At 40.2% G+C, this 23596-nt stretch overlaps 3 protein-coding genes across 7 annotated transcripts; 2 read left to right on the forward strand and 1 right to left on the reverse strand.

Moving 5' to 3' along the window:
- On the reverse strand, positions 670-9423 carry LOC109828808. Of its 5 annotated transcripts, none has more exons than XR_002243904.1 (6): positions 9225-9423; positions 6790-6850; positions 6597-6721; positions 4467-4519; positions 1470-1577; positions 670-1035 (listed from the first exon to the last, which is right to left on the reverse strand). XR_002243904.1 is itself a non-coding variant. In XM_020395848.1 (6 exons), exons 1-5 carry the CDS (start codon positions 9342-9344, stop codon positions 1535-1537), a joined length of 402 nt encoding a protein of 133 aa, XP_020251437.1. In that variant the 5' UTR covers positions 9345-9423; the 3' UTR covers positions 670-1035; positions 1521-1534. The 5 variants fall into 5 exon arrangements, 1 of the variants encoding a protein (XP_020251437.1); XR_002243899.1 differs by having other exon boundaries at positions 1405-1577; XR_002243876.1 differs by having other exon boundaries at positions 1241-1577.
- On the forward strand, positions 13492-15485 carry LOC109841081 (AP-3 complex subunit delta; the record flags this gene model as incomplete). Its single annotated transcript, XM_020409947.1, has 1 exon — positions 13492-15485. A coding segment is annotated over one exon (1740 nt), but the record flags the coding sequence as incomplete, so codon positions are not given.
- Positions 19132-21450, forward strand: LOC109841087 (subtilisin-like protease SBT1.2). Its single transcript, XM_020409956.1, has one exon. It carries the CDS (start codon positions 19132-19134, stop codon positions 21448-21450), a length of 2319 nt encoding a protein of 772 aa, XP_020265545.1.

The raw sequence follows: 23596 nt of genomic DNA on the forward strand, positions 1-23596 counted from the left end.
CAGAACTGAAATCTTGGATCCGCCCCTGATTTGCTTTACACTACCTTAGATGCAGCATATACATGTTTAATTTAATGATTTTCCCCTTTACTTCTTACCTTTTATGTATGGACTGCCAAGAGTTCAGATGCTTGGAGCAATTGCTTGGTTTACCATTTATATGATTATATTGATGTTCTTTGTTTGTCTGAAATTTGTATGAAAAAGCTTATCCTTTAAAGGCCTCAATTCAACACATTAGGCAGCAAACATATTTCCATATCCAACAAAATGGGATGCGTATGGGCTACCACCAAAGTTTGAAGTTTCCAGAAGTAATAAGGCTGTGAATTTACTCAGGATTGTAGCTAATGAAAGCCTTCAACAAGGACAATGGCAATGGAATACAAATTTGATGAGAACAGTTTGCAGGCAAGCGATATATCCTAAACCAACGAGGCACTTGAATCTCCAAGTTCCATCTGCTTGCATGAGGGATGCGTGACAAAAGTTGTATTCAAAAGGAATGCTATCAGATTATTGTAGGCCAATTCTGTCAGGCACCAAATATTTATAACATTGTATCTACAAAAGGAGCACAAAGCGAAAAATGACGAGAAATTGACAAACATAGAATGCAGCTGCTTGAGCATTTCATGCTGCTATCAAGCAAACCAGAAAACAGCAACGTATGTTCCTTTGTCGTTCCTTTGTGTCATATTCAAGTTTCTCGTTACCAGGTCCGTATTCTTTGATACAAGGCTCAAAATACAATTAGAGGCCTAAGGGTAAACTTTCCCCTGGCTAGTTGAACATTACTCGAAATTGTCATTTATAATGTTCCCATCTCAACTTGGTAGTATGAAGACCTAAGTAACACATGAGAATTCCACACCTTGAATATACACATTTGGGCTAATATAGAGGGATCAAATCCTAGCTCAAGTAAGATGGTTATTACATATTGAAGGGAGCGGAAAAATGCAAGCTCATGATTTCAGTCATAAAATCACTTATGCAACTGCACATGTAATGACTTCTGAGAAGGCATCATGCCTGCAGGAGAAAAGGCCATCAAAAACTTTAGTCTTTCTCTTCCACAAACACAAAATTTCTGGATAAAGGCAGTTGAAACAAGCAGCCTACTCAAATAGCATGGATCCTAGAAAAATACATCCAAGTCGATTAAGAGAGTAAGATATTCTAAGAAAAAAGGTTCTAGAAGGTATAAAGAGATACAGAAGTTCAAAAGTATTCCAACCTAATTACGAATTTACATATCCATCGTCTATATGCATGCTAGTTATATGAGCTGCTGATATCCAATACCTTGAAGGTCTGAAAATACATATACTAAACAAAGCTCGCTGGTCAGATACATCAACTCCCCAATCAAGTTCAGTTATGAGCTACGTCTACCATTACCTAGTTTGATGAGACTATCCTTCCTGAACAACATCGGTAGAGTTATGAGCTAAGTCTACCATTACCTAGTTTGATGAGACTATCCTTCCTGAACAACATCAGTAGAGTTAGCATACCAATTGTCGATAATCTACATGTTGGCTTTCCTTTCCCATCTTTCCTTTGGATCAAGCCTGCACACAAGAAAATTTTGAGAAATAATATATACCCTTCAAATATGACACTCTTCCATATAAGATGGTATTCTCATATAATCTCATGAAAAAAAAATTACAAAAGAAGGTCTGCTCCAACTATATGTTAATGCTATACACGGTGGCCACATAGAGTAGATTGTTCTACAAAGTCAAAATTGACTGAAAATTAACTAGCTGCACACACAAGACCACAGTAGTGATATACATACAACAATAACTGATTAGTGTAATTCAGAGATGAAAAGAGTAAGGCTACAAGATTATTTTGATCCAGTAACAACCCTTTTGGCCTTTCCATTAGTATACCTATAGGCATGTCACGGGACCATATAAATCCAAATATAAAATAAACCTTGCTGTACATTAATAGGTTTTCGTTTGGATCTCAAGTGTATCCTTACTGACCAAACAGTTCAAAGTAGGTTTTCTTCTCTCCTTCTAGGGTGTATTTGAAATTTTGAATCCATGCATCCTACTCAATTGCCCGTATGTGGCCATGTTTGTTGTATATTATACCAACTAGTTGCTTAATAACTTCTAATGTTCATGTCTAACCTACAGTCAAGTAGTAACTGTAAATATGAGCAAGATGTTCATTCTTTACTTTATTTCACATCTTTCAACCATTTTAAAGGCATTACATCATGACAAATATGATAAAATGAAATAGAACATTATCCTAATACCAACCCACTCAAATTACACTAAAAGGAATAAAACAGGAGGGGGAACCCCAAAAAAGGAAAAAAGAATTTACTGTTCTCATTATAATTGCCAACTAACAAGTCAATCTTAAAATTGTAACTAAATCTGAATTAATAAAATCTCAACCAAATATTCTACTTAATCTAAAATTCAGCCCTGAAAATTAATAAAACTTGACATTGTAACTAAATCTGAATTTCTTGGTAGAATCCTAACTATTCTTTAGCTACATCAGTAATGTATGAGGTATTAACATCCTTGTGGCAAAATGATTCCGCAGTGAATAACCCTCCTATTCAATCAGTTAAAGGGAACTGATAACGCAAGTAGTAATCTCAAAATCATCTTATTGTATGGATTTTAATGTTTTATATTGTCATCAAGGATAACTGCTCATTATAAAAAATATGAAAAATCAGCAGGACCAGTTTGAGTCCACTACTATAACACGCACCTTGATGGTAAAATTTCCAGTGCGTCAGTATCTGAAATGGATACCAATCCAGTTTGCAGTGTGGGAACATACAGTTTTAATTTGGTAGTGCATGGTGCATTCATCTCTTGTAAATTGTAATTTTGGACAATAAATTTTTCATTCTTAAAAATTGTAACTTTGTAAGAGCTACTGCTTGACTATCATCTTAATTAGAGGAGTTTGAACTTGAATGCCAATGAGAAACACACCATCATATGCTAAACACATTAAGTTTGTGAAAGACCTCTAAGGTAGAATTAATATAAAAAACATGCAAAAGACTGGCTTTTTAATAACTGATCAGTGTAAGCAAGGACATGTCTTCTCACATCCCGGGCACACGATCTGGTTGGCATGTTGTAAGCCATGGATCCCACCGAGCAACATGTGGTTTCGCTCGATGGACCACCAAAATTGACTAGCCAATGTTCCACTTGACTACTTAGGACTTGCATTATAAACCTACTGAAACCTCTTTGAGTACCTGATGTAGGACCAAAGATTGGGGTATTACAATAACCCCACCTAATATATGTGATGTCCTTATCACAGCATAACAATTGCTCTTCAGTATGATCACCAACAAATGATGTGGATTCTAGAGGTGGCTCCTACGGGTTCTCAAGGCGGCACTCAATGCGCTAACGTGATGTAACACTTAGTCCCGCATAGCACTTAATTCCACAATTACGACTGATTAACTGCTTAGATACCATTTCTCTTGCCTAGGCCGGCGAGCCGATTGATGTAAGTCATGTGACCCCTAGCTGTAAAACGTGGTTTGGCTCGATCAACCGCAAAAATTAGCTAGCCAATGTTGCACTAGGCTCCTTAGGACTTGCATCATCAAACCGTTGAAACCTCTTTTGAGTACCCTATGTGGGACTAAAGGTTGTGGTTTACATGTTTTCTTTCTAACTACATTACCTGCTTTCTATGTTATCCGGGTACTTCTATAATGAAGCCGTACCCGTACCGGACACGTACCCGACACTTTTCCGTACCCAAACTTCATGGACACTTCTTGAACATATGCATGCATTTATTACAACATGTACTCAATTATACGATATATGTGTTAATTTAAAACACTTGTCAAAGACTTCCTGGACGTAGAGCTTACACTTTACATCCGTCTTTTGAAACTAATGAGATACGGGTCGGATTCGTTTCAGTCCATACCCAAGTTTAAAACTATATAGTTAATGGGTCGTTTAGATGTCTAGTAAAAAAATGAGTAGTTTACAATTCACGATAATCAATATGATAACAGAAACTCAAAAATGTAATCGGAATTTTAATTCTAATGACACATGAAGGAGAAAAAATTATCTTATGTACAATATAAATTCAATATATATATGTAGTCATGTCCCCGTACCCTACATTTTACAGTTTTTCCGTGTCCCGTACCCGCACCCGCACCCGTACCAGTACCCGTGCCCGTTTCCATGCAACTTAGTCTGCTTTCATCCAGTTCTAATAACCTTCAACAAATAGAATAGTCGATTGGGAGATATAGTATAAAAAGAAATTAATGACATGTAAAAGATATGATAACATTTGCAGCCTTAAAGCAGTGCTGCAGAAGCACGTAAAATGACATGCATATGGTTATGCAAGCACAGAGTCCAAAGAAAACAAATTTTAAGTACTAAGGTAGAATTAAGAATAAGAAAATATACCCCCAGTGCAACTTTTGTCTCTTCTTTGATGCAAAAGCAGGCATTGTTTCATCCTGATGCAATTGAAGATACCACTTAGGTTAAACAAAGAGCAAGATCTTCCCAGAAGTAAAATTTGCAGCGAAGGAATTTTGGCATATATAAGACACGTCATAGTTTTGAATCTAGTGTCACAGTATTTATGCCACTGATGAGATTAGTTGACTGGCATGATGGTCAAGCACATCCAAAGCTTTCAAGAAAATATTAATCTATCACTGTGCTGATATTAGCATATATTAAAGCTATATATAGATACTATATATAACTATATATATATATATATATATATATGAGAGAGAGAGAGAAGAGAGAGAGAGAGAGATTAATGGGTATCGCTTGACAAAGGAGGGATTTCCCCCTTGACAATGATGCACAATCCCCACCATGTGACGGAGAGAGAATAAAGTAGGAGAGAGAATTTCACATGATGGGGATTGTGACACATCATTGTCAAGGAGGGAATCTCCCTCCTTGTCAAGGATACCCATTAAGGGCTGTTTGGTTGATGTATTTGGCATTGGGGGTTGGACAGAAAGCCTGTCAAAGAGCACTTTAGGAAGGCTTTTTGCCCCAAAACGCCTCTTTTAAGAGGCGTTTTGGGCAGAAAGCCTGTCAAAAGTGCTCTTTGGTAGGCTTTCTGCCCAACCCCAATGCCAAATACATCAACCAAACAGCCCTAATCTCATATATATATATAATATATATATATATATATATAATATATATATATATATATGTGTGTGTGTGTGTGCGCGTGCGGCGGCCGCGCGCGCGCATATACATATGTATATGTGTATTTGTATGTGTATGTACATATGTACACGTATACATATGTGTATGTATTATAAATAATATATATATATATATATAATATATATATATATTATTTGATCTTATGTCAACTTAAGTGAACACCAAGCCTTTGTCCACCAAGTTTCTATCCACTCATTTATATATATAAAAAGACTCTTCACATCATGCAAGGATCCCTAAGCATGAGTGGATAGAAACTTGGTGGACATCCACTTAAGTTGACATAAGAATTGCTCATATATATATATATAATATAATATAATATATAATATATATATATATATAATATATAATATATATATATACATCCACGCCCGGCCCGCGCATGCATACACGCACGCTTCCGGCGCCCATCCGCACGTACATACATACATACAAGAAACAATATTTTCACAGGTTTCACCAAGCCGACAACAGAAATTTGAGATAGAGTCTTGTTGTTGCTATGTTACAATCAGTGTCACCCATGGCAATTATTCTCTCCCTGCCTTTTGTCTCTCCTCTTTATCCATTACCATCTAAACTTCACCTCAAAGGTCCATACAAACATATGCAAAACCACAGTCAAATAGAAGTCCATTATAATAATCAATTCTCCATAAGTATTGAAGACTTCAAACAGATCAAATTCATTTTAAAATAAGTGCTTTGGAAGAGACTTCTAAAAGGACATTTCTATAATAGAAAGTTATGCCAAAGGCGTTCTTAGTATCCTTTGAGGGTCAATATCTATTATGATCCTACAAGTACTATCTTTTCAGTTTTTAGGCCCTTGCTTCTATTTCCTTTTCAAAATTTAGGAAGACTAAAAGTAATCCTACTATTAGTTTTAGTATGGGGATAAGAATATATCTTTGTTATATTTCGTATACAAATTTATGATTTTTTTCCATTGTTTACAATTGTTATGGATAGATTTGATCGGATGTCAAATTGCAAAATCCAAGGATCGCCCATAAGATTCAAACAGAAAAATGAAAATATTACATTTTTTAGTGGGGCCTTATATTTTATCCTAAAAGAGAATCTTACAAAATTCTGAAGTATGATTTATTTCCTTCTCTTTCTCTGTCTCGCATATTACCAGTTACTTTATGATGTTATATTTGTTCATGTAAAGTATAAGGTTCAAATTTTATTAAGGTCCCATCTTCTGAAGAAAAAGAAGTCACTGTTTTTGAAATTATCTAACTTCTTAAATTAGTGAACTATTACACTATAAATTATAACATTGTAGATTCTGTTGAAAACAAAGCAATAGCTGATTGGGCTTACTGAAGAGTCCTTTCTCTCTGAAATGCAGAAATTTGAATCTTCTTTAATGTCAGATTCGCATATTCCTTTAGTGTCCTTGCAGACAAGATCCTCCTTCTTTACCTTTCCAGGTCTTCTTGCAATTCCTGAAGCAAACATACCATGAGGAGAATTACAGAAAGATGGCAGTCAAACTATAGAAACTAAGCAACACCTTTTAACATCTCTTTATCCTTTGATATTTGTTTTATTTGTAAGCGTCTCTTATGCAGCTCCTGTCACACGTAAATAGAAGCAATTTCAAAAAGCGAAGTCATAAAACTCAATGATAAACACAGTAAACCAAATAAAAGCTAAGGCCACCTGTAATACTCGAAAATAAAATAAAATGCTAAACCTAATTCATAAAGAAAATAAAATTAATTTTCCCAGTCAGTGATTAATGTGATTTTTAGGTGTCAGAAGAATCACACACTCAGGTGGGGCATGATATTTAATTTTAAAAATCATCGACCTGATTAACTAGAAACTTATTTGGCATCAAAAAAGTAGGTGGATGGCTAGAAGGTGCCATCTAAGAACCTATTTCTCTTATGGTGCGTTTGGGAGTTTACTTAGGGAAGGGAAGGAAGGGGAAGGAAGGGGAATTTTTCCCCTTCCTTCCCTTCCCCTCCATTACACCCCAATTTGGGGTGTAAGAATTTGGGCCAAATTTCCCCTCCATTCCCCTCCTCTACCCTCCAAAATAAAACTCCCAAACAAGATTAAAATAAAATTTCCCTTCCCTTCCCCCTCTTCCCAAACAAGATTAAAATAAAATTTCCCTTCCCTTCCCCCTCTCTACCCTCCATCCAAACAGGCCATTAAAGACATAAGCCATGTGTGAGGGGTGATTATACGTGGATATGAGAGAACCCTTCCCTCCCTCCCCTCGCCCCTCTCCCTCCCTCCCTCCCTCCACTCAGCCCTCAATCACTCTCATCTCTTTTCCCTTTTTCTCTTTATTAAGCTAATATGAAAATCTAGCTTCTGGTTTAGAAGAGAAAATATGTATCAAAACATAAAAAATGAAATTTAGTACTTTTAGGTAGATTGTTTAAGTTGTCATAATCAGTATCGAATCTCGTGCTATTAGAAGTTCATCTTTTCCCATATCAAAGTTAAATTATATATTCAATGTTGAGGTAAATTATATATTCAATGTTGAGGTTTAGACATCATGCTAATATTCTTATTAAAAATTTCATGCTGATTAATATCATGGTAGCTTGCTCATGCAAATCTGTTCCATGATATTATTTGCGAGTTGTGCATGTTTTAGTAGTATACTTGCACAATAACTTGCACAACTATCATAGAATACTTGTCATTTACTTTGCATGACTTTAGTAGACACATTATCCACAAACTTCCAAACCTTTAGCATCATTTTCATGGGGATAGTATGTACACTTGTGTTTGCAAAAGCACACACAACCACATGCATGCATGCACATCTGTATGCACTTAAATATTATACACATCTCTGTCTCTCTATATACACACATAAGCGTACATGCATATCTACACACACATATATGGGATACTGGACAAGAGCTACCACCTCACTTTGGGATATTTTTTCATTAAGAATGTCATGTGTAAGCTATTTATAACTTTTGACTCAACTCATCATATTGTACGCATTGGTGATGGTATTTTTGATAGTAACGAGAGGATGGTTTTATATTGATGCTCGTATGTGATGATATGGTTTTCCTTTACCCAACAAGGGCTGAGTACTCCTCCTAATTATTTGAGCCAGAGGGGGCTTGTATATTTTGTGTTTGAGAATCTTATATGTTATTCATGACCGACTTGGTGTATATGTCTATTTGGGGCCAGGTGACGCTTAATTCATTTGTATTGAGTGACGTTGCTTCATCCGGGTAGGGTAAGTGCTTTGTCATGTTGGCTTTCATTATGTTGATTACTATGTGCTTTGACACAATAACGAGGATGGTCACGTGCTAAATTTGGGCCATGGCTCATTATACAGTCTTTCTCCTCAAATAAAATGGCTAAAAATAATTTTACCTACAAATGAATGTAGGCCTTTCCTCTCCACTAATTGAAATGAACACATCCTTGCATGCTTCCTAAGATTCTCATTTGATTACCAAACAGCAAAATCAGGATAAAAATGTGCATTTACAACAAATGACATAACACGAAATAAGAAATGCATTGGATTCGTTTACAGTATTTGGCAGCAAATGCAACCTAATTATAACCAGTACTTTGGTCATCTAAAAGTTCATGGAATGGTTTGAAAAGGTGCAAAGCTCTCATAGGGAACGAGTCCCAGAAACAAGACCTTAATTACAATAACCTTGTCTTTCAAATTTAAAATTCGATGCCATTTACACTGTCTGAGTTTTAATCTTCCGCATTTCGAATTAGGGCTTCTTTCCAGTTTCAAAACCCACCTAAAATTCCCGACTCCGATCAGTCCGAAGATTCCATAACTCCCAGTAGTAAATTTGCTCAGGATTAGGGTTTATCTCAGTCGTTCATCGTTATGCGAGGGCAAAGAGATGATTGCATCGAATCGATCGGTTTTTTTTTTTAAAGAAGAAGAAGAAGAAGAGAGATTAGGTAAGCAATTACCCTGAATTTATCGAGCTGGGCTTGGGTGACCTTGGAGGATTTGAAGTTGGGTTGAAAGAGTGGAGTTGAAGCCAACGCGGCCTCTCTCCTTCGATCATCGTCTCCACCTTGCTCCTCCATTGATCTCTCCTCCCCTGCGAAGAGAAGATGCGCTCCCAATTAATAGTTTTCTGGTCTTTTTTTTCCAAGTAGGGATAAATGATAGGGGGTTTTCCAATATAATTCGGCAAAGGGAAAATTTGCAAAATAGATCATTTTTTTATGAAATATATAGCGAAATAGATCACTTTAAAAAATAATTAGCAAAATAGACCTTTTTTGAAAAAAAGATGTCGATTTTGAAAAACAAGGCTCAGAAAACATACGGGACTACTAGTCCCGTATGTTTAGAGCCAACTAATCACGGATTAGTGACTCAGAAAACATACGGGTCACGGATTAGTGACTCAGAAAACATACGAGACTAGTAGTCCCATATGTTTTCTGAGTAGAAAATTTTACTAATCCGTGATTAAAACATACGGGACTACTAGTCCCGTATTTTTTTTGAGCTGTTTTGAAAAATAGACATCTTTTTGGCCTGTTGGTCAAAAAGAGGTCTATTTTGCTAATTATTTAGCAAAACGGTCTATTTTGCTAAATAATTAGCAAAAACGATCTATTTTGCAATTTTTCCCTTCGGCAAAATGGTATATATTTTCCAATTAATAGTTTTCTGGTCTTTTTTTCCAAGTAGGGATAAATGATAGGGGGTTTTCCAATAAATGGTATATATTTTTCTTTTAGTTTTGTCAGATTGGTATATATTTTCGACTCCGGCGTCATAAAGGCCTTAAATTTGACCGGAGTTACTGTTTCGATCAGATCTAATGTGATTTTTTGCAAAAAACTCCCTCATCAAATACAATTTCCTGCTCCTAACCCTTTTTCCCTCCTCCTCCTCATCCTCTTCAACCTCCCCCTCTCCCTCCTCCTCCTCATCCTCTTCCTCCTCCTCCTCCTCCTCTTCAACCTTCCCCTCTCCCTCCTCCTCCTCATCCTCTTCCTCCTTCTCATCCTCTTCAACCTCCCTCATCAAATACATTTCATCGTATATGGATTCAGGTGGCTCAGGGTGGGGTAGCTCCTACAATATGCCAGGAACTACTATGAGGTCATCATCCTCATCTTCGCTCGCTGTTCCTTCCTCATTAGGGCTATTCACCGGCTGGGGCACAGCGGGGTCTTCCGGTTCTTCGTCGCCCGTCAACTGGAGCACTCGCGGGACGATACCTCAGTGTGACTACACCAGCATAGATTGGAGTTTGGACTAGACGCCACTGTCACTGCCGTCATCATCTATAAAGGGTGAGCGGTTGTACGATAACTCATGGCAATCTTCATACACTCCGTCGTCGAAATCTTCGTGGCCGGTTTTCAACGATGGAGGCCTGATGGTTGAGCGTACTGCTGCACCCTCTGCAGGATCCCCAGAGTGGACCTCCCCATTTGGTGGGAAGGACCTCTTTAGGGTTCCGAGGCAGTTTGTTACATCCCCATGCATCCCCATAGTGGAAAAAATTGAGGGGGTCATTTGGAAAATGGTCATAAAAGAAAATGGACTCTATGGTTGAAAATTGTTTGTTGTTTGCTTCTCAAATCTTTGTGATGTCTAATTTTATAATATCTCAAGTGGTCTTGCTGGGGTTAGTTGTGTTTGGGATGCATGTTATGATGCTGTCCTTTGCCATTATTCCTGATGCATCGCTGAAATTGGTCTCTGAATCTCTCCTGATTGCAGGAATGACTCTTGAATTCTGCTAACCGAAGCTTAAAAGTGTCAGGCTGCTGAAGCTTGAATAATTATGTCTTCTACTTATTTACTTTGTTTTAATGGGTTAGTCGTGAAACATTGTGATAGTACATAGGGGCTTATGTTTAATTTACCCTAGTATTCATGAGGAAATGGTAGATAACAAAGACAAGAATTAAAAGGAAAGACGGTGATGACATCGGAAATGAAGTTCTTTCCGTATGGATAAATTATCCAACTATACGTAATCTTCTTTTGGGTTTTACTCTTTCTCAGAAGAGGAGGAGGGGGAGGTTGAAGAGGAGGAGGGCGAGGATGAGGAGGAGGAGGAGGGAGAGGGGGAGGTTGAAGAGGACGAGAAGGAGGAGGGAGAGGGGGGTTAGGAGCAGAAAATTATATTTGATGAGGGTTTTTTTGCAAAAAATCACATCAACCCGGGTCGGGACAGTAACTCCCGCCAAATTTAAGGCTTATATGCGCCGGAGTCGAAAATATATACTAATCTGACAAAACTAAAAGAAAATATACCAACATGTCACCAAGCCTCGAAAAAATATACTAATCTGACCATTTTGCCGATATAATTCCCCCATATCTTTAGAGTTTAATATATGGGACTCTATATATATTGAAATGAGACCCCAATTTTCCTATTTTGAGACAGACCCCAATTTTCATATTGCAAAGAGAAGACGCGCTCCGAATTAATAGTTTTCTGGTCTTTTTTTTTTCAAGTAGGGACGAATGGTAGGGGTCTCGCAGTATAATTCCCCCCAACACACCTTTAATAATATATTGAAATTAGGCCCCCAAGTAATTTCATATTTTGAATTATCTTTTATTTTAAATTAGGCCCTCAAACCTTCATGGTTTCTGTAGACAACATAAATCATCAAATTTTCATAAACAACCCGTTTAAAAACTTAATCTCAAAAAGCGATATATTTAAAAATTATTTACCAAATTCGACTCAGATTCATCCAATTGGTTGAAACTGGGCCGAATTTGATGAAAAAATTACAAAACGACTTGACTTCAAGTCCCATGAAGTTTAAACGCCAGATAATCAAGTTTAAAGGGGGTTTAAACTTTACGGGACTTGAAGCCCCGTAAAGTTTTGTAGCTTTTTTCACCAAACTGGTTGAAGCCGGGTCGAATTTGGTAAATATTTTTTTTCCAAATAAGTCGTTTTTTTGAGAACTAAGTTTCGGAATTGGGCTAAATTGAAAATTTGTCCTAAATCATCACTCCCACGGTCTCAACCTCCCTCCCTCATTACGGGCCCGCAATATCTGCTCGACCCCCGCCTATGGCCTCCTCCTCGCTCCTCCCCCCGTCCCTGGCCGACTCCGCTCTTCGCAGGCGCAGCCTGGAGGACCTGAATCACGGTCCCTTCCGGTCGTGCCAGGGCATTCTCCCTCGTCGCCGAGCCCACTCCCGTGCCTCTCCTCGCTCCTCTCCTCCGCCCTATCCGCGAGCTCAGGTCGCCTTGCCGCGACGCCTCCACAAAGTCCGTCTCCCGACCCCTCTCGAACTACACCTACCTCTCTCACCTTCCTCACACCACCTCCCCTCCCGCCCTCCTCCTTCTCCGCCTCCCAATCCGAGCTCACTCCCCTCTCCCCTTCGCGTCCCTGGCCTCACAGCGCCTCTCCTACCTCTTCGCCTCCCTCTCATGGCTTGCCACCCTCCCCTCCAAGACCGACTGCTCGCTCCGCCCATCGCACCCACAACCACTCTCACAAGGACGCTCCGCTCCTCGCAGCTCGCGCCGACCCTCACCCGCTGCACCTCCGCCTCCCCTCGCTCTCCCTCCCCTCTCCGTCCGCCTCCTCCTCCCGACCTCGCGTTCCCACCCTCGCCCTCCTGATGCCTCCCCCTGCCTCTCCTTTCCCCCTCTGTCCTGCCCTTCTCTCTCCGTCTCCGCACGGCAGGTCCAGCCGCCGCAGCCCTCACCCGTCGTCTCCCTCTCCCCGCCCCGCCCCCCTGGCCATCATCCCTCGCGCTCGTCGCCAAACCTCTCGACCGGCCACCGTCTCCGGCCGCGAGTTTTGCCGTCGCGTCTTCTGGCGAAGCTACGGGCCGTCCGACCGGGGCCCGTCACCTGTCTGCCCCTTTGGCCCGCCTCGACTTCCAACCCGGATCGCTGGCCGAGTCCCAGGAGGCAACTGGGTCCTGATCAAGGTCTGCTGAAGATCTTGGCAGGCTGGGGCGGCGTGGAGCCGCAGGCTGGGGGAGGAAGGTCGTGGAATCCGATCTGCGACTGATCAGCAAGTCCAACGCCAAGTCCCTGGTGTTTGAGTGCGTGAGGGCCGTGCTGACCAGCAATTGCTTCCGAGTGCGAGCGGCGCGGTTAGAGGCCGGTCGAGAAGGTGAAGGGCCGAGTATCTGAACGCCTAGGTAGGTAGACGCGAACGCTGCAATGTACCGGCTGCGCAACGCGCCCTGTCGCCCTGAAGCCGAAAGGATTCGTGAGCCGAGGAGAACCGGGAGGCGGTCATCAGGTCGTTGAGCGATTTGGATCCTAACATTCGCCGGGAGGCGCTGCATCTTGTCATGGGCGTGGTCTTCGAGACCAACGTGGTTGAGATTTCCGTTCTTTTGATTGGCTATGCGTTGAGGTCGGATCCCGTGTTTGCTAATGAGATTCTTGGTGCTATGTTGAGCTCTTGCGGGCGGAACTACTATGAGATTGTTCAGGATTTCGATTGGTATGTTTCGGTCCTTGGAGAGATGGCGAGGAACCCGCACTGTGAGAAGGGGGTGGAGATTGAGAGGCAGCTTGTAGATATCGGTTTGAGGGTGAGGGACGCGAGGCCGGAGCTTGTGAGGGTTGCTAGGGATCTGTTGATGGATCCTGCGTTGCTCGGCAATCGTTTTCTTGATAAGATTCTGTCCGCAGCGGCTTGGGTTTCTGGGGAGTATGTTGAGTTTTCGAAGAATCCGATAGAGTTATTGGAAGCCCTACTGCAGCCGAGGACAAACCTGCTGCCTCCGTTGGTAAGAGCTGTTTATATACAGGCTGTGTTTAAAGTTCTTGTCTTCTGTTTGGGTTCGTACATTGAGAAGAAAGAAACAAATGTTAGTTTTGAAACTAGTGATTATAGTGCTGTTGAGAGTGAGGATGATTTTGGTACTTCGCTAAAACTAGAGAACATGAAACCCTTGACTCATGAGTCTCTAGTGTACTTGTTGAATTTGGTCGAGACGGCTGTTGGGCCACTATATGAATGTGATGGAGTGCAGGTTCAGGAGAGGGCGAGGAATGTGCTCGGTTTGATCCGCATGTTAAAAGAGGTTCCAGGTTGGGAAACAGAGGAGGGTTTTAGGAAAAATCGCAGAATTCGGGAAATTGTAGGGTTCGTTACCGGGGCATTTTCTGAAGAACTAGGTCCTGTTTTGCTGCATGCACAGCAGAAAATTCCTGTTCCTGAGGGGCTCATTCTTAAGGAAAATCTTGCTGATTTGGACATAGTTTTGGGTGATCGTGATATTATTTCTACTTCCTCAACCTCATTTTCTCTACGAAGCCATCGACAAAGGGAAATAGAAGAGGAATCTGAACCAGCCATCGAGTCAACTGCTTTGCTTGCAGAACATCGTAAGCGACATGGCTTATTCTACCTTCCTACTGAAAAAGAGGAATCTGGATCGAATGATTATCCAAAAGCTAACGATCCCATATTATCAGCTAGCAATGATGAACCCACCAGCGATCTACTGAAGCTCACCGAGCAGTCACTTATCCACAGGAAGCCAAAACCTGCAAAGCCTCGACCAGTAGTAGTAAAATTAGATGACGGAGACACTCCATCAACTTCTCTGAAACCAGTGAAGGAGTCGAAAGATGATAAGCTATCTGGTGCAATTCGGGATATCCTTCTGGGAAATAAAGAAACAGTTCCGGCATCATCGCGCAAAGAAACTTCAGAGAAGTCTTCAAGAAGAAGGTCAAAGGATATACCAATAAGTAGCGAAACCAGCTCTCTCACAAAAGAAAATATGGACGAGATAAGACATGAGGGATCAAGTTCGAGAAGTAAGCACCACAATAAAGACAAACATCGAAGTCATCGAGGAAAGGAGGACAACAAAGAGAAGGAACATAAAAGTTCATCAAGGCATGGAAAGCAAAAAGACAAGCATAGACAAAGAGAGGAAGCTTCTTTAAATGTGGTTCCTCAAGCACCCATCATCCAAGATTTTCTCTTATAGTTGGTTTCTTCTTCTTGGATTTGTGTACATCCGGGTGCTGTTTTGAAGAACGATTTTCTTTTGTGTGATTCATCACTTTTGTGCTGTTCTGAAGGTCAGTTTGATGTCCTTTGCCTCTCCTATTTGACTATTGTCATGCATTGTGTGTTATCCTTTTCAATGTTTCTTTTACGGATAAATGTTTCGCCATTTGAATCTTAAAATCTTAACTAATACATTGTGACAGATATAAAATACCACACAATGACCTTTGGCTTTTGCTTTGTTAAATGTTTAGTTGTTTGCTTGTAATTAATACAAAGTTAGGTGAGGAATATTTGTAAAGACATGCAAAAGGTAAAGGAATCTTAAATTTTTTTTAAGATCAGGACTCAGGAGAAAGCATGGTGAAGTTTAAATTCATGACATTAGTAGAAGATAAATAGAGCTACAAACATTCAAGTCACAGTATAAATAGAAATGCTTACTGGGTTAGACCTATGATCTGCAGACACGGATACAATCATGTTATACCTTTACTGTAACAGATACATGATGTTAAATGGGCCAGTGGCTGTATTTAAATACATATGAAATGACCGTATACATTTTTATGTTAATTATGTATATTTAACATATACAATTGTATGCGTTTAAGAAGTCAAAAAATGCAAGTCTATTGTAAGAAATCGTGTCCCAGAAATTAAAGGCCAAGTGTCTCTGGGATATGTACAATCAAACAAAGAATATCAGGAAATATTCCTTATGTGCCCTAGGGATACCCAAGCAATACCGGTCCTCGTGCATGTTCGGAAAAAAAATGCCTTCATGGTGAAGTCAAACACTATCTAGGTATGTATTAGTTGAGCTATTATGTCTGCTTCAAAGAATTATGCTGACTAATCACATTGCCATTTCATTACCAATGCTTGTAGCTATGAGTTATTTTTGACAGTAGATGGCTTCTTATATAGATTGCCCTGTGTGGAATTTATTGGTTTAGAGCTTAGATCACACAGTTTAACCACTGCACTGATATATTGATAGTGCCAAACAGAGAATTCTGTGGATAGAAAAAGTTTTTGGTCCTTTACCTTCTTACTCATCCCAACCCATTATGCTAGAAAATGTCCATCCGTTTCGCGATTGATTGGTTCCTTTGCAAACAAATTCTTTTGACCTAAGGAGATAGACCTTGCTCTTTGCCTCTTGTTCACTCAGATTCTAATTCAGGAGTTTACACTTTGTAACTAGTTTGTGAAAATAAAAGATTAGGCTAGATTACCTTTAAGAAATATAGCGCCCTTGCATGTATAGATAACTGTTTTAGGAAGGGTCTTAAAGTATTTTATGTGCTATATGTGCCCATTCCTCACCTTGCTTGAACTTGTAATTTAATCATAAGTCTGTCAATATTACAAGAACCTACAGTATTATATTATGGATAGGTACACAATCAAGAACTAATTTTTTTTTCCAGGGTATAACAAACTCATCTAATCAGCGAATACGAACAATAAACAAAATCAACCCAGACGATGTTGACGGTAATAAAGAAGTCTTTTATCCACCATCTCTCAGTCATCAGACTCATACGAATCCGCCGTGATCATCAGTATTGTTACTATCCTGTCAATTGGCATAATAGAATCAGTGTCATCTTGAAGCTCCAGGAAATCACATACAAAAACGAAATCAATATACATGACATTCATGCATGATTATGTGTGTGTGTGTGTTTTGGGGGGTGGGGGTGGGGGAATAAAGCTTTCCTTTCACCAAATGAACATTATTTACATTAAAAAAAAATTCAGGCATACCTGAGTATAGAGACTCTGAAACAAACAAAAAAAACCATGTCAAAATGTATTTACAGCACTACACATCTATCTCAAGGATTCAATCCACACCTTATATTCAGGGGGGATATTGTGGCTGTAAATGATGGACAAATGGCAAACTTGACTCTATTAGCAACCACCTCAGTGCTCTTATAAACTTGACTGTGCACAATGCACCCCAGCATTCCTTTCAATCCATAAAACATACTGCAGCTGCAACAACCATTCTCTTTATATTCATATTCCCTCCTGTGCAAATTCTGGTTAAATATATGAAACAAAACATTTCATGCACAGGTCCTCTCTTTAAAACCAATCCAGAGCATGATCCTGCTCCACACCTTAGCCGAAAACACACACTCAAAGAACAAATGTTTTTGAGTTTCAATAGAGCTTGAACATAAATAGCAAGAAGTATCGATTTGAATCCCTTCAAACTTAATCTTTCTTTAGTCAATAGCCTTTTACGTGCAATTAACTACATAATAATGAAAGTATTCTCAGGAATTGTAAGCTTACCCCAGATTGTCTTATGCCAATTCACCTCAGCTCTAGCAGGAACTAAATCATGATAAGGCTTTGAGATAACAAACTTATCACCAATATGCCATTGCTTCACCTTTGAGATAACAAACAACCGATACGCCATTGCTTCACCTTTGAGATAACAAACAACCGATGCGCCATTGCTTCATCTTCTGCATAACCTCTGCCTAGGAGCCAAATATGGACTATGTTACCTGAGTACGTCTATCATGAAACTATACTCGTACCCGACACATTCACATACCCAAACTTCATGGGCACTCCTGTGAATATGTGCATAATGACATGTACTCAATTATATGATAGATATATGCTTTAATTTAAAGAACTTGACAAACACTTCTTGGATGTATCTCCTACCCTTCACATCCATTTCTTAAAACTAGTTAGATATGAGACGGGTTCGTTTCAACCCATACTTTGAAACTAGTTAGATATGGGTCGGGTTCGTTTTAGCCCGTACCCAAGTACAAAACTATAGGTTTAAAGGGTTGTTTGGGTGTCTAGTTCAAAAATGAGTAGTTTTCAAATTATAATAATTAATATAATAAAAGAAATTTAAAATGTGATAGGAGCTTTAATTCTAATGACGCATGAACTGAAAAACAATAATGATCTCATGTAAATTATTAATTTCAATACATATACGTAGCCATGTCCTCATACCATACATTTTACAATTTTGCCGTGTCTCACACCCATACCCGCACCCGTACTGGTAACCATACCCATTTCTATGCAACTTAGCCTGTGGAGCACGACATCCCTAGCATTAAGAATCTGTTCCTATGCCCAGTAATTATTCGCCCTCTTTTATACTGTCCATATGTTATCATTTCTAAGGTGATTGTCATGCAACCACTTCATCCACAATGGTTCTTTTTCGAAATGTATCGCCCATAACATCTTACAAGCAGGCGTGGACATAAATATTTCAGAAGGTGTGGACATAAGTTATTAACAAATGGATGACCTGCACAATCTCTTCTAAAAAGAATGCAGAAACTAACACAGCTCATTACCAAACAGTACAGTTTAACCTCTGGACAAAACGCATGTAATAAATAAGACCAGCAGGTTGGTCAAAAGATTCATACTCGTCAAAATCAAAGACCCAAGAAAAGTTCACATAACAAGGAGAGAAAGTAAGAAAGTAGTTAAAAAGGACCTAGGAAACAATAGAAGTTCACATAACAAGGAGAGAAAATAAGAAAGTAGTTAAAAAGGACCTAGGAAACAATAGCTTGAGTCCATAAGTCAAGGGACACATCTGCAATATAACTTGAGAAACGAAACACAAATCAAATTAAATAAGACCGGGTCATTCAATGCAAGCAACAGGCAACTTCACAAAAGAAGGATAAAAGGAACATAAAAATAATAAAAAAGGGCCAAAGGGGTAAATGAACGGTGTAGGATCGAAAAAGACCTTTTTCCTGCTATACTTATTTAAGCGTCTAGTTCGTTTTAGCCTTTGTTCCAACAATCCAGATTCGCTGCATTTCTTCCTCCTGTCTGTTACCATCCTTCAGCAATGGACAAGCACAAGTTCATCTTCCTCCTATCTCTCTTCATACTCCTCTCAGCCTTTCTCTTCTCCTACTTCAACAATCCTTCCCTTCCCACTAAACACAAAGAAATTCCATTCAGCTCTGGGCTTAAATCTGTTGTTACAGATAACCAGCCAGAAGTCTATATTGTTAGTGTAATGCCTGCCGATGGCACGGGGTTCAATAACGACTTAGATCGAGAGAACTGGTACAAGTCCTTCTTGCCATCCACCCACCTACCCACTGGCGAACCTCGGATGATCTACTCGTACAAACACGCCAGCAGTGGATTTGCGGCGAGGCTCACCCGTAAAGAAGTGCAAGATATGGAGTCCGTGGAGGGTTTCTTGTCAGCACACCCAGACCAAATTCATACCCCGTGCACGACTTACTCACCCGAGTACCTAGGCTTGAACCAGAAGGAAGATGGCCTGTGGAAGCGCACTAAATATGGCGGAGGTGTCATCATCGGTGTCGTGGATTATGGGATTCGTCCTACTCACCACTCATTCAAGGGTGACGGGGTACCGTCGCCACCTAAAAGTTGGGGCGGGAAGTGCATCCCTCCCATCACTTGCAGCAACAAGATCATTGGTGCCCTTGGACTCAGACGCGGGCAGGAGACGTCAGCGGAGGATGATGATGGTCACGGGACACATACTGCAAGCACCGCGGCTGGGAACTTTGTCGACGGAGCGAGTATCCTTGGCCTAGCCTGGGGAACAGCCTCGGGGACAGCACCTCACGCGCATCTAGCGATCTACAAAGTATGCTTTGATCAGTGTGTGGCGAGTGACATAATGGGAGGTATAGACAGAGCCATGGACGACGGAGTCGACTTGCTCTCGATCTCACTCTCTAATGAGCCTAAGGAATTCTATGAAAATGGCATCGCTCGAAGTTCTTTTAGAGCAACAGTGAAGAAAAGAGACAAGAAAGAAGGGATTCTGGTTACTGCTGTAGCTGGCAATCTTCCTGGCTCCAAGAGAAGCTCAGTCCATCATGATGCGCCTTGGGTCCTAACCGTGGGTGCCAGCGGTACGAGTAGGATTCTGAAGGTGATTGTGAAGCTTCACAATGGCATGGAATTGGTAGGAGAATCAGCCTACCAGATCCATTCCGCCACCGACGAGCTACCATTAGTTTACCCTGGTGCGATTACACGAGACCTGGGCACAGCCTTTTGCAAACCTGGGACCTTGAAAGAGGACATGGTAAAGGGAAAGATGGTGATCTGCAAACTCGGGAAAAAATTTGAAGATGTTATTGCTCAGGGTAGGACCGTCCATGCTGCCGGTGGAGCCGCCATGGTGCTGATGAATCCAAAATCATATGAATCCACGATCATTTCATTCCCTCACGTCATTGCAGCGTGCGTGCTTAGTTACCATGATTCCTTGATAATCAAAGATTATGCAGCGACAGACAACCCAAAAGCTGCATTTAGTTTTGAAGGTACGAAGTATGATAATCCTGCACCTAGAGTTGGTGCATTCTCAGGGAGAGGCCCCAGTATTGTGAATGGCCACATTCTAAAGCCAGACATCATCGCTCCAGGTGTGAACATTCTAGCCGCATCGAAAGATAATGATGATGAATTCATGATGCGCTTTGGCACTTCAATGGCCGTTCCCCATATCGCGGGCGTTGCAGCCTTGATCAAGTCCAATCACCCTGACTGGTCTCCTGCGGAGGTTAAATCGGCGATCATGACATCGTCTAACTTCGTCAATCGAGAAGGAAAGCCAATCTTGGACGAGAAATCCGACATAGCCAACTTCTTTGACATGGGAGCTGGTCATCTATTCACTCCAGAAGAAGCCAATGATCCAGGCCTCGTATACGATACGAAGATGGAGGATTACTTTCGCTACCTATGTGGCCTATACGACGACGATAAAAAGGTTGCAGCCGCCACTGGTTATGGCGTAGAATGTAAGGTTTATGGGAAGATTCAACCCGAGCAACTGAATTACCCTTCGATTGGATTGTCGATGAAGCACGATGGGCCGAAAGTGGTTATTCGTCGCAAGGTGAAAAACGTCGGGCCAGAAACAGAGTACACAGCGGATATTAAGATGAGGTCACAAGAAGAGGAGGTCAAGGTGGAAGCTCACCCCAAAACTATCAAGTTCACAAAATATCAAAAAGAGGCAGATTTTGAAGTTCATGTTACACCCGTCAAAGGCAAAAAAGACAGCCTCGTTGAGGCCCACTTGACTTGGGTGAGTAAGATAGAAAGGAGTACAAACCCGAAGAAGCACTATGAAGTCAGGAGTCCAATATCCATCACCTTGACTTAAAACACCATATCCTCCACCTCCGAGCTGAGCTCCTTATAGTAATTAAAATGAGCCCTGTATCCTAATAAATAAATTGAGCTATGTATTATAGTAAGCGTGATGCTGTGTAATCCAGTATTAGTAGTTTTATGGAAAATTCGAAGTTTTTCGGGACACCTTACTTTTTTATAAGCTTTTAATGGTTATTCCTGTCATCAATAAAAGAAATTGATAGTTTCAGTCGAGACCTGCTAGAATTTCCGGTTAAAGGAAAAAAAAACACACGTGGAAAATTAGAAGGTCAGTAAAATAGCAAATGCCATGAAAATCCCCACATGGGTCATCTCCATCGATGAAATATTATTCTAAGGACAAATTTTCAAAAGCAACCCATTTGATAAACTAATTGCAAAAAACGACCCATTTGGGATTTATTTAGAGAAACCGACCTGGTTTCAGCACTGTCGCTGAAACCAGGTCGGTTTTTCTAAAAAACTTTACGAAACTTCACGGGAGTTCAACTCCCGTGAAGTTTTTTCACATAACAAAACTTCACGGGAGTTGAACTCCCGTGAAGTTTCGGAAACTTTTTTTCAAAAACCGACCTGGTTTCAGCGCTGAGGCTGAAACCAGGTCGGTTTTTACAAATAAAACTGAAATGGGTCTTTTTTTGGGAATAGTTTATCAAATGGGTTGGTTTTGAAAATTTGTCCATTATTCTAATGGTCCCCCAAGCTTGTGTAAATATTTCCTGAAGAAAAGTACCCTCCTCCTCTAATTTATTACTGTCAGTGTCCTTGAACTCGGTTTAAATACGCACTACGTCAATCTTAAAATGAGAAAATCAAGCTCAAGACTGATTGATTACATAAATAATTTTACTAATGGAACAAGATAGTTTTCACAAGGTATTGGTTACTTGAAGAAAGTTACTACCAGAACCAGAAGTACCTCCTCAAGTTGTATTACAATCATGGGCTTTGCTCAAAGATTTCCTTGGCCTTTCGATCACAGGGTTTTGTACTTTTGTTGGTAAATTTGTGCGAGGGGGCTAAATCTAAATAGATTGCAGAAACTAGGAAATTCTAATAGTGCCCAAGAAGCAGGGCAGACGAAATAGGGAAATCAATTACGAAGGGCTTGAAATTAGAGGTTTAATACACAGGTACTCCGAAATTTATTCCTTTTTGCAGCTTAAGGCCTAATGATTTATTTCTTTTGAAAACATAAGCACTTGCACATGCATAGCCCCCTTCACCATTTTATTTTCCAAAAAAAGATAATTAAAAAAAAAGGGAAGATCACTGGCTTCTAATCACTATACACACACTTATAACAATGGCTATTTGCACTTTAGGTACTCCTAAAGTCTAAATCTTTTTGAACTATGATATCACAAAGTTCATATTTATCTCAAAGTTCACATCAGTTTTGCCATGGATACTCTCAGGTCTTTTCTTTCGTTGACATTTTGATACCCAATAGTTAAACAAATTTTAACTTTAGTGCCCTAAAGTTTATATATCGTTTAACATTGTACTACAAATTTTGGGCCAACATAATTAGGCCAGGTATCGAAATTCAAAAGGTGTAAACTTTAGGATATCAAAGTGTTGGGGAAAAACCTTTTAGAGCTTCAAAGTTAAAAATTGTGTGAGCTTCGGGCGTCAAAGTTGAAAATTGTGTAAAGTTTTGGGTTACTAAAGTGCAAATAACCCTAATAAAATAGATATCTTATTTGCAAAACTGTAAAAGCTCTTGGGAGGGGTACTTTTATGCAATATCGACCGAGATCATTTCCGTCATTGGGCTCAAATAGATAGAAAATAAAATCATCCGAGCTCCCAAAATCCACACGCTCTCTCTCTCTCCCTCCCCCCAAATGCCTCCCGCTTCTCTCCTCTCCTCATCCCTCCTCCCTTCAAACCCTCTCCCCTTCCTCTCCTCCAATTTCCCCACCAAAATCTCTCTTTCCATCAAAATCACCTCAAAATCAAGCACCCAAGAAAACCCAAGCACCCAACAATCAGAACCCATCACCGGAATCCCTACTACCAAGCTCCCCACGCCTCCATGGCTGACCTCCCCTCTCCCCCTCCCCCCTGAGCCCAAGCCCATCAAACCCAACAACCAGAAAACCCGTCAAAAATCCAATGCTTACAAATCC

This window comes from Asparagus officinalis, chromosome 1, assembly GCF_001876935.1.
Source record: "Asparagus officinalis chromosome 1, Aspof.V1, whole genome shotgun sequence".
Lineage (NCBI taxonomy): Eukaryota > Viridiplantae > Streptophyta > Magnoliopsida > Asparagales > Asparagaceae > Asparagus > Asparagus officinalis.